Below are 12,500 nucleotides of genomic sequence, written 5' to 3' on the forward strand. Positions count from 1 at the left end.
TGAATATAAACCTCTATTGCTGTGATAGAGGACCATTTAGGCAAATTCCAAACTACTCATCGTAAATATGTTTTAATGTTTACATATACTATCAAAGAAAGTTGCTGTGGTATTCATTACTCATAATCCTGTAAGGTTTAGCTTTTAGTGTAATGTACATTGTAGTATGACTGGCACATTCATATTTAGTATATTAACTGATCAGAATTTTTCTAAATATTTTTTTTTTCATTGTCATTGATGTGATGATTTTACAAAACTAACCCTTATATACTAGTTGTTTATCACAGGTAATGTTGGTAATGTATTTTCCCACAGTAGGAACCCAAATTAAAAGAATTGCTCCCAGGAAAGAAGGGTCATTTATGGGAAGAACATCCAGCATCTCTAGATTGTGAACTGATGGTGAAAGGTAACAACTGAGTGAAGGCATCATAACTTGACCTGGACTGTCAGTCTGGGATGATGTGTGTTTGGAGATGACGCTGACTACCCTGGAGTGTTTCCCTTCAGCAAAGGCTTGAGTGTCAGTTCTATAAAAATCTTAACCATGTCGGGAAATAAATTGTGTTCAGAAAGATCTAATCCTTGCTTTCTTAAAGTTGAAGCAGAGTTATAGTCTGTCAAGGAAATACTGGCTGTTTCCTCTAAGCACCATCAGGTATGGAGTTAGGTTAGTTTTATTCTTGGTTAACCTATAGCAATAGTACTATGAAACTGATACAACCTATGAACTTTGTATGGAGGATCATGCACAAACACATAAATCTGATTTTGTATGTGTTTTCATGTATAGATATGTAAAGTGTGTTAGCATACATATATACTGCTAGTTTTGATTATATTATTTTTCCTTTTATATGTGTATATTAAAGAGCATTATATTATATGTTAATATTTACAGCTGATATTGATATTACAGCAATCAGTTGAAGTGTAGTCATTGGGGCTTGGAAACCACAGACCAGTGTTTCTCTTCCCTTTTCACTTTGTTCCTCCTCCATAGAAATCTGAATATCCTTGTGACATTCTCATTCTCAAGCCCCTCATAAATAATAAGAATATGTTTTAGTACTCTGTATATAATGGTGCTTGCAACAAATAATTAGGATGTTTATTTTTTTACAAATAAATAAGACAGATAATGCTGTTTGCCTTTAGTCAGATGCAAAAATGTTGTGGAAAATGGCAGAGGACTTTAAGAATGGTATTCCTGTCTTTTGGATGACTAATTACTGATTATCCACTATAGCTCCCCAAAATCCTGCCTTGGCTTCCAGTTTGAGAACTATGGCCTTAGACCTATGCTTTCAAGATATGAAAGGCCTTTCATTTATGATATATGTAAGGACTGTGATTTAGCTAATTATTTAAATAACAGAGAAACTGTAGACTGTTTTCTTGTGAAAATGTCATTCTGAACCTATTGACTCCACGCAAAACCTTCAGAACAAATGTTAATCTAACAAGAATAGAACAGCTGTTTTACGATCCCAGAGTTATCCAGTGAATTTCATTACACAGCTCTTAAAGAGATTGTATAATGTTTGTGCCCTATCTTCTATGACGTGTAATGTAATGGTTAGGGCATCATGGACAGGAATGGTGACAAAAGAGTGGATGAGAATATACTTACATCTTGGTAAGAAAGTTCATGATCTCTGTGATACAATAAGTAACATACTAATTGTATTTATTAGGTAACGAACCTCCCACTGCTGATTGTAGTTATGATGTATTTATTTGAAAAGCATGACATGCATGCCAGTCCCTATGTACTAAGACTTATCTGTTTTTGTTTTATTTTTTTGCACAGTTAATGATATGATATTTTCTTTGTATATGGCTTTGCATGACCATTAGTTGACCTTGTCTTTTTCTAATGCAGATTCCGTGTTGCTCATTTACTACATAGTTCATTACTTTGCTTATTTAGCTGCAGTTTCCAATATGTTTGGTTTAAATTAATATTTTATTTTTTGAATGATTATTAGAAGTACATTGTACTTCATTCTCATGATTAAATATTGTGTTATACAAAAAAAATGTATTTTAAACATCAACTGGAATGTGCCAAGTCCATAATAGTTTCCCCTTGTTTCACTGGATTTTATTTTGGATACTATAGGCTAGTGTATGTTTTGAGCATTTTATAGGTAGTGGTGCACAGTATATAGCATTATGGATTGATTTTAAATATAGTAACAGGACTTAGTCATGTGTTCCAGCAAGGTGTTTTTCATGATTGTATCAGGAAGGAACATTCCAAGTGGTGTGGACAGATCCAGTCATTATCATTTTAAAATGTTTTCTTGACTGCAGTGTTCCTTCCAGACGGAGGCAGAGTGAGTGTAATGGAATCTGGGGGTGCAGCACAGCTCCTGCATTTACTCCAGAGGGCTGCGTCTCTGCCCAACACGCCTGATGATCACCAGCTCCGTCTGGTGGCTACAGGGTTTCTCCTAAACCTTCTTAATTCCTATGACACAGTTCAGGTAGGTAAGAATTTTTTCAGGGTATTTGTTGATTAATGGAAGGATAGGCTTACACATGTCCTCTATTTTGTACCCTGTTTTGGTAACTTGTTATAAGTCAGAGTTTCTCCAATATGTATATATATTGTCTGCTTCATGGTAGGGCTGTGCTACAAATCTTTGCATCTAGTCTGATTTTGTATGGTCAGTTGCCAGTGTTTAAGGATTCAAAACCAGTTTTGCTTGATGTTACACTGAATTTATCTCTGAAACTTTCAGTGATGTTTGTTCTAATCATCTTTCATATCACATAGGAAATACTTTGGGAAGTTGCATTTGCTTTTAATATGGTTTAGTTTTCTTAGCATTTGTAATTTTAGTTGTTATTTTACCACAGTTATAATATCACTAATTAAAAAAAAAGATTCCTCATTGTCAGGATCAGTCTATGGAGGCAGAGCTAGTTGATGTTTTGTGCCAGTATCTGGACAAGTTTGCTGAAGATGAAGACATTCCTACCCATGTTTTGTTGTCACTTACCTGTATGGCAGACACAGGTAAGTAAAAGATCTCCCATATATTCACATTCCCAATATCATATTTTACTCCATACATGCCTTATTTAGATATAATATATCTTTAATTACCTCTTTGAACCCACTTTTCTTTTTTTGTTTACTCTTTCTTTTTCTTTCAGTTACTCTCACACTTTTTCTTTCTTTCTTTCCTTCATTTACTCTCACACTTTCTTTCTTTCTTTCATTTACTCACACTTTTTCTTTCTTTCTTTCTTTTATTAATCTTCTTTTCTTTTTATTTCCCTTTTAACCTTTCATAACTGATGATGATTGACTCTTAGGTGCTAGATATAATCTTTTGGCCTGCATGCACACAAAATCCAACCGTGATGCAAATTCTATATGATAATAGTGCCTTAGACTGTGTGATTAGACTGATACAATGGTTTAATGACATACTTCTGCTATAAAAAGAAGCTGTGAAACAAGATTGTATTGTACCTTTAACTCCAAAACATTGTGTCAGAGGTTGGTCGGGGACTTGTTGTATCCCGAGACATCACACCACAGCTTGTACGAGTACTGAAAATCAATGAATCAGCTGAGGTTACAGAAACATGTCTGGAACTTGTCACCAATTTGGCTGAGACAGGTAATTTTTTTGAATGTTTTTGTTTTTGATTAACCCCCCAAAATTAAGTGCTGCAGTGTTCCAGGAACAAAAAAGGCATTTCTCAAATTTAGGGAATTTGTTGCTTATTTTTATTGCAAATTCAGGTATTCTCTCAGTTTATGTATTTACAAATGATTTGGTAAAAAAAAGGAAAAAATAAAGTTCAAAAAGAATATTTGAATAACTAGAGCAATATTTAGTTATTGGAATATGCAGGAAACTTACTGAACTCTTTTTGATACACTAGAATGTGTAAAGACCCAGTTGGCAGTTGGGGGTGTCTGTGAGGCTGTAGTAGAGGTTGTGAGACGCCATCGGAACAACCCTGCGTCTGACCTTTCTCCTCCCATAATCAAGACTGCAACTGACCTCATTGTCCTCATTCTTGTTGGAGGTAAGTCAAAGGGATTTTATTATTCTGCAACATTATAGTCTTATTATTATCATGATATTAATTTTTTCATCCACTCACTGTTTTTCAGTGATTGCATGTAAAGGATTTAAAAGTGAATGTAGGATATGAATCTCCTTTTAACAATTCAATGTTATTCTCATGTTGTTGTTTTTTTTTTTTTTTTGTTAAGATGATATTTCATTGTCTCACAATTTTGATGCTTTTATTATTTATAAAGTTTTATTGAAATAAAAGCAGTAAATCAAGAAAACAGCTGTTGTAATATTTGACATTATTTGAATGTTGGCATATATAAAATTTATTATAGATAGCTTGAATCACAAGCTGTATAACATTTCTGCCTTTCAGATGAGAGTATGGGCATAATCTATGGTGACGGTTCAGGTTCAGTCTACCAGGAACTTGTGGGATGGCTGACCTCTGACCTGGAGGACCTACAAATAGCTGGTGCTCTTGCTATGGGAAACTTTGCCCGCAGTGGTGAGTTTCATTGTCCTTTTGTGTGTTCTAGATAATCAGGAATTTAAAGTTTGTGTATGTGTTTTTACTATATGAATTAGAGATCTCATGCCAATACTGCAAAGTTAGCTTGAGACTTTGTGTTGGCTTGTTAACCTCTTCAATCTGTGTGACGTGACCATCACATCATTAAATAATTTGGCTGAAGGGCTGGGTGACAAGAACATGCTTTCATGGAAAAATTTAGCTGAGGGCTGTGGTGGCAGGAATTTACCAACATGAAAATTTAGACTGAGGGCCGGAATGATGGGAATGACTTGCTACGAGTGTACAAAACATTTAGAAGATGATTAGACTTAGTGGTATTTGGGAAAGGACTTTTGTATTATTCCTATCAATAAATAGGTGTGGAATCCACCATCTGTGAGCCATGAATTGAAGAGCGCTGGCTCCATGGAGGACATAATTTCCAAACTCAGGATCCTGTTTTTGCTTGCAGGTTGTACTGCAGAAAATTTGATATTACAAATAAAAATTGAAAGGACACAAATAACTAAATGTTACTAAACTGCCTATTACCTTCTGGATGCAGCATATCAACTGACAAACTAAGACTTTGGAAAATGCCGGAAAAGCAAAAAGTGCTTATGCAGAAAAGAGAGGATAATATTACAAAAGGAAGGCAAGGAGTCTTAACAGTACACATGAGTGTTCATGTGAGCCCGGAACACAAAGCACACACCTGTGAGAGTGGCTACTTAAGTAAACCATGTGAGCAACATGCGAACAATGAAGCACCTGAATCTAGTCTAGGGTTGAGAGTGAGAGAGTGAGAGAGTGAGAGTGAGAAAGAGAGAGAGTGAGGTGAGTGAGTGAGTGAGTGAGTGAGTGAGTGAGTGAGTGAGTGAGTGAGTGAGTGAGTGAGTTAGACTTAGTGAGAGTAATAGTGAGAGTAAGAGTGAGAGTGAGAGTGCGTGTGCGTGTGCGTGTGCTTGTGGAGTATTGAGTATTGAGTGTGAGAGTGTATGTGTTTGGCTATTTATAGTCAATAAATTTGTAAATATAGATGATAATGAAGTATCTTCTCACACCGTGCTAGCATTTTGAGTGTGAGATTGATATTATAGCAGACTTACTCCATCATTACCTTTTTTATTTGGCAGACCAAACACTATTGTACATCAAAACACCAGTGGGCTCCAGTGTCTCAAAGCTTTCTCTTAATCACACATGTAATGCACAATATCTCACAGCACAACATCTGTACCAGACATCCATATTGAACCTGTCCAGTTTTTGTGGTCACTTTCATAGATGCTATGTAGGTCAAATAGTGGAAGAGGTCTGCTTGCATTGTTTGAGTGCAGGGCCATGCAGGTGTAGGTGCAAGTATATTTGCATGTGTACACTCATTCACACACACACACACACACACACACACACACACACACACACACACACACACACACACACACACACACACACACACACACACACACACACACACACACACACACACACACACACACACAGAGGTACTCACTCTCACTCACTCACTCACTCACTCACTCACTCACTCACTCACTCACTCACTCACTCACTCACTCACTCACTCACTCACTCACTCACTCACTCACTCACTCACTCACTCACTCACTCACTTTGATTCATACATTCATGCATACATAGATGTCAACACATGCTCATATATTATGCATACTTATGTGAATGTGTGCATATGTGTGTATGGTTTTCTTTTTTTTATGTATTGTATAAAAAATATTTGCAATGTATCTGCTAGTTAGCAGATATTTATATGCTCACTAGCTCTCAAAAGATTCTTTAATCTATTCATGATGGGTGATGTGCTATTATGTCAGTATGTGGGGAGTATAATATTTAAACCTGTCCTTGTTTTTTTTAACCAAAACTTATACTTGTTATTATTGATATAAAGCTTTATAGAACAATCTGAAACAGTATACAAAAGTATTTGACATACTCTGTAGGAAGTGGTACGTACCATATGGTAAAATAATATGGTCTACTTCTTTTCTTTTATATAGCATATTGCTTAAAATATGGTAAAATAATATGGTCTACTTCTTTTCTTTTATACAGCGTATTGCTTAAAAGATACTTTTGAGATCTACATTGTATATATAAACATAATTCTATGTGTATGTGTATCATATGCATATATATATATATATATATATATATATATATATATATATATATATATATATACGTGTGTGTATGTATGTATGTATTTATGTATGTATGTATGTATGTGTGCATATGTATAAAATGGAGTGATTTTGATGCATTGGCATGGCTTAAACAATTGTAATTTTCTTCATAGATGCCCATTGTATCAAGATGGTAGAGAGTGGAATAGCAGATAAATTACTCAAGGTTTTGTCGAGCCACAACTCCGGTGAAGGGGACATCCGCCTGCAGCATGCTATCCTCTCAGCTCTGAGGAACTTAAGTATTGCACGGCAGAACAAACCAGTCTTAGTGCAACAGGTAAAGAGTATTTTGGATTGTAGTTTAGCTTTGTGGTTTATGTAGGACCATTTTGGTGCATATAAAATGTAAAGAGATGCATTGCTATGTCATTTTTATCAGTTTTAGCATTATTAACATATGCTGAATTTTTTGCTTATGTTAATATTTTTTAAAAGGGAACATTTTTATATAGCAGAGACAGCATTTTTTATCTTCACAAAAGCATTGATTTATATTGTTGTAGCTATTTTTTTGGAAAATGTATTGCAGGTGTGTTTCTGCAAATTAAAGCTGTATTATTAACAGTTATGGCATGACATACAATTTGAAAACATTTTTTATTTACACTTACCAAAAGCAGTGTATTGACTTTTTGGTGACTGAACAGATGTGGAGCCATCAGTATGAAACAAATTTCACAAAAAAAAGCAAATGGGTTAATTCTTTCCTAGCTCAAGTTCTGACAATCATTTTTAACACCTGTATTCTGTCGGTTCATACAGTGTCCCTGAACCAAATAGATGGAATAAACTGTCACTGTAATTGATTACTACATTTCTGTGTCTTCTTTATCTAATAGGGTGCTCTTGAAGTCCTGCTCCCTATGGCTACAGCAATACAGACTTTTCCTGTGGTATTTAAGCTGCTAGCAACACTACGTATGATTATTGATGGCCAGACTGAAGCTGCTGTGAAGGTAAGATAATTGTACAAAAATGTATACAGGTCAATTTGGTAATTATGAATTTGATTGTGGGATTATTAAGTATCCTTATTCTTTATGAATCAAATTTTGAATAAATAATATGGACAAGAAGAAAGATAACACAGCACATTATTCATATGCACAGGAATAGGTAGGGTGTTCTGATTTTTAGGTGGCTTTAACCCAAATTATAGTATAATGAAAGCTTGTCAGAATTAGGAGGAATTGCTACAGAAAAAGAAATCAGTAGATTCTGATAAGATTACATGTGAATGATCCCTTTAACTCATAAACTGTGTCAGATGAAATCTGGTCATCCTCACAGAGCACGAAAAAGCAAAAGTTAACCATCTACTTTGTCATTTTTTTCTTGCAATACAATAAAATCTGTCTACTATCAGTCTCTCACTGTTTTTCTTCTTTTAACAAATATTGTAAATCAGGTTTTATGGTTATAACTGGCATTAACATTAGTAGTAGTACTGTCATTACAACTGTAAATCAGTTCAGTTCAGTGAGATTTAGGTGTGAGATTAATCCATCAATGATGGTATAAGAAATCTTGGTGTCTTTAGACTCCGGTGATTTTTGACAATTGTCCTGCCCCTGGGAGTGGGAGTCCACTCCAGTAACAGTACCTCCTGCTCGACATGCTCTAACGCATCACCACGCATATAGTCGCAGATCAAGCCATTTGTTATGATGGCTATATATGTTACCCGGCAGTAACAGGTTAATGAGGGTGCAATAGTTAATGCTGTGACAACAGATATCATCCTAGATTTTGAAATATTAGAATAGCATTAACAGTTATAATGTAGTCATCAATAAACAATATGATAATTGTAATTATTTTCATAAATGTGATTTTGATAAGATAACTATTTTGGTTTGTATTCTTATTGGAATAAGTTTAAAAAGTTTGAAAATGTATGTTGGTGTATAAAAAAATGATATGGTTAAGATTATATTGTCAACATGGAAGTCATTTCAATGAGTATTTAATTAGTTTTTGGTGAAAACTATATCGTAATTTATACTGTGGACATGTATTATACTGTGGACGTAATTTATGCTTGTGTCTAAAAATTGCCAGACTTGCTGGTTATTCAAAAATGTAATATTTTCCTCTTTCATTTAGTAACTGTGTTTGTCTTGCATTATGTAGGGTCAGATTTGTTTGTTTATTGTTACAGTGGCCAATTGTTAATCAATTATTTTATGTAATTATTCACATTTAACAGTTATGGAAAACTCATACAATAATGTTACCAGGTGCAAAGGACACCTGTGAGGATCCATACTTAATATGGTGCTGAGCTTTCACTTGCCCCCAACTGTACATTCATGTGGCTGTTGGCAGCTGACCATGAGAGCATGAAGGGTGGAATGGTGAGCAGAGTGAGCAACATTGCTTCCCCTCCATCCTTCATGCTCTCAAAGCCACACGAATTTACCGAAAGGCTTTATGTTTTCACAAATTTAAGTTCCCCTCCATCCTTCATTCTCTCAAAGCCACACAAATTTACAGAAAGGCTTTATGTTTTCACAAATTTAAGTTTTATCTAAAGAAATTTTAGTAGATAGCATTTCAAGTGCTCAGTTTATACACCAGAAAATATATATTTCATTGTCATATATCAAACACTTAAATGTATTTATATGTATCATGAAATATAGATAGTTAAAAGATAATATACCATGTGGGAACTCATGGTATATTATATATCAGAATTACTATTTCACATTCATTACATTTCATTCACAAGAGGATAGGGGCTGGAGAACATAGGTTGGTGCAGAAGCTGCCTACAGGGTGAATAGGAGTGCAGGGAGTGGGTGTGGCTGAAGAAAACTTTCCAAATATACTAGATTTGAGAGGGGAAATATATATGTCTCATTGGTAAAACCTACCAACCTCAGATAAACCAAAAACTAACATGTGGCGCCACATTTTGATTCATTACATTTTATTCACAAGAGGATAGGGGCTTGAAATCGCCGCGGCAGCACGCCAAAGCGCTACAAGGCAGTGATTCAGCATGATGTACCACACTCTCGCGCTCAAAGTCGGCACGTTGCCATTGATCGCCAGAGCGTAGAGTTTTTTTTTTTTAGTTTTCTTCACCCATCACCAAGGGGTTAAGAATCATAATATCAATGAGAATGCTAACAATGTCAATATTAATAGTATTAGAAAGAAAAACAAATTTTCCCATAAATTCAAGGAATTTAGAAATCAGGTGTGGGCGCTAGGGCCAACTGATAGACTCAAAACTCAAAAAATCTAAAGGGGACAGTACATAAACTCACAGACATTGGGTTAAGAAAAACATTAAGGTTTCATGAACAAGCAAATGATGTTTATGAAATTATTCAAGCAAAGAGAAAGAAAAGGAAAATCAGTGTGCTGTATTCGGAAAAAAAGTAAAAGCTTATGAGTGATAACTTGCTTGAATGGTCACAATGGTAGTTTCCTATATGTCCTATATATATCCTATATGCTCCAAATCAAAAAATGATATCCTATCTCTCTTTAAAGACAAATTACTTGCAAAGTCTTTTCTTATTACTCTTGAGGAGTCTTTTTACAAGGTTTTATTTTATTTTAGGTGGGAAACTTTTCATTCATGTAACACTATATGAAATGTTATGACAGGCCAGATGTTCCTAACCTACAAAAGAAAAAAGAAAAAACTGCCAAACCGATTTATGATTCATCCATATTAATGTGTATGATATGTATTTGGTCTAATTTAAACCTCATTTGTATTTCACAGGTTGGCAGCAACAATGAGGTTGTTGAGAGACTAGTGGTATGGTGTGGCACCATGGACCATCCAGGTGTCCAAGGAGAATCCAGCCGTCTCCTTGCTTGGACCATCAAAAATTGTGGTGAAAATACAGACGTAATTAATGCTTTGATAAATGCAGGGTGTGTTCCACCCCTGGTACTCATGCTTGGTTCCGAACATGCAGTCATGGTCAACGAGGCGGCCCTGGCCCTGGTACTCGTCTTTTCCTCAGTTGTTGATCCGGAGGTTGTTGAGAAGACGAAACTGCCACAGGTTGCAACATACGTTTTGAACAATCCCAACCTTCCTCCTGAGATTGTGGCAAATGTGTTGTCAATGCTAACAGCCATTGCTGGAAAAGGTTTGTATACAATTTAAGTTTAAAGTTTGTCAATTACATAGATGGAAGGAAGAATAGGCTCAGCCACCAAAGAGTCAAGTAGTAGTCCTACGTGATGTCACCTGATTTCCCCTTTTCATGATTTTTTTGTATTTTTCTAATGCAATTGAAACTGACATTTTTATTGTTATGGACATTAAGATTATTGTAATGTTTTTAACCCTTTTGATCCGAATGACGCGACCACCACGTTATAAAAAAAATTGGCATGAGGGGCTGGTGACGTGAACATGCTGTCATGCGTACTTGCCATTGTGAGTGGTTCAGCTGAAGGCCGGGGTGATGGGAAAGACTCACCATGAGTGCACAAACCTCTTGGAGGGTGATTAGACTCATTTGGTATTTAGAAGGGGACTTTTGGATTATTCCCATAATAAGAGGGTGGAATGTAAGGTCCGTCCATTTGCATGCTCAGCATTGTATTCCTGGCTGCCATGACTGGCAGCACAGGTTGTATTACAGAAAATTGTGTATTACTAAAAGTAAAAAAAAAAGACACATATAACAAAATATTAATTATTTTTGTTTTTTTGAACTGAGTTGTAGAGATGATATGGAGTTATTGCAATGAAAATAATCTATTACCATTTGGATAATGTAAATCAAATGATAAATGTAGACAGTGGAAATGGATAAAAAAACTAAATACACTTATGCATAAAATCAGAAAATTACATTGCAAAGAGGAGCCATACAGTTTTCTCAGTACACATGAGTGTTTGTGTGTGCCCAGCTACAAGCACACCCAGCAGAGCAGCCGGTCACTTAAGTCTAAAGCCCAGATTGTGGGCCATGTGATTGCCATGAAGCAACCGGATCCAAGGGGTTAACATTACTAATTGCAATAAGAAATCCTTCCAAAAATACAGGAAAAGGGTCATTAGGTGAGGTAGATAGGACTATGAAATAAAAGGATATTTTTTTGCCATCATGGTCCATATATGGACTATGATGATATTAAGATGTATTTGAATTAATACCCTATTTTGTGTTTCTCAACATTACTATTACTCTTATACTTTTCCAGACTCTGGGATCGAGTGCCTCAAAAAGGATGAATTGAAAACTGCCATAGATGCTCTAACTGCTCATGCTAATGAACAAGTCAAGACTTTATCTACTGCTCTCAAGGAGAAACTTTAAAGAATTACATAACACATTTTCTTATTGTTCATTTGCACTCTCAGTATGTTATCAGCTATTCTTTTCAGTCTTACCAAACTTCACCATGGGCATTGCAGCTGACACGTTTGTCATAGCTTCATGCATCAGCTGTGGTCATAGTCACCATCACTGTGGTCTTAGCTTAACTCACTGTGTTATATTATTGATTATTAGAGCCATTGGTGTGGGCATCTTAGATATCATCATGTTCTTCATGTCAGTGGTTTATCGTTACTTGACGGTGATTGTATACATTTACTGTTTTATGAAAGTTATACAGTTTTGTAATCAACAGTTAAAGATCATAGTGGGATGAGAGAGCTGTTTGCACATATCTCTTAATATATGGACATTGTCCCTTCATACTAGTGCAGCACTAATA

General features: G+C 35.4%; 1 protein-coding gene across 3 annotated transcripts in view; it reads left to right on the plus strand.

The window, feature by feature from the left end:
- Nucleotides 1-12,158, plus strand: part of LOC125025848 (rap1 GTPase-GDP dissociation stimulator 1-like) — a 20,035-nt gene extending 7,877 nt beyond the window's left edge. The window contains exons 5-13 of one of the 3 annotated variants that reach the window (XM_047614129.1): nt 2,323-2,495; nt 2,899-3,031; nt 3,519-3,644; nt 3,913-4,059; nt 4,429-4,560; nt 6,905-7,071; nt 7,634-7,750; nt 10,540-10,915; nt 11,982-12,158. In XM_047614129.1, the coding sequence (XP_047470085.1) occupies nt 2,323-2,495; nt 2,899-3,031; nt 3,519-3,644; nt 3,913-4,059; nt 4,429-4,560; nt 6,905-7,071; nt 7,634-7,750; nt 10,540-10,915; nt 11,982-12,097 (1,487 nt within the window). In that variant the 3' untranslated portion in view covers nt 12,098-12,158. The remainder of the gene's footprint in view (nt 1-2,322; nt 2,496-2,898; nt 3,032-3,518; nt 3,645-3,912; nt 4,060-4,428; nt 4,561-6,904; nt 7,072-7,633; nt 7,751-10,539; nt 10,916-11,981) is intronic. The other 2 variants (XM_047614132.1, XM_047614130.1) reach the window with 2 other exon arrangements.
- The last annotated feature ends 342 nt before the right edge of the window (nt 12,159-12,500 follow it).

The sequence above is a fragment of the Penaeus chinensis genome, chromosome 5 (genome assembly GCF_019202785.1).
Source record: "Penaeus chinensis breed Huanghai No. 1 chromosome 5, ASM1920278v2, whole genome shotgun sequence".
In the NCBI taxonomy this organism is placed as follows: Eukaryota; Metazoa; Arthropoda; class Malacostraca; order Decapoda; family Penaeidae; genus Penaeus; species Penaeus chinensis.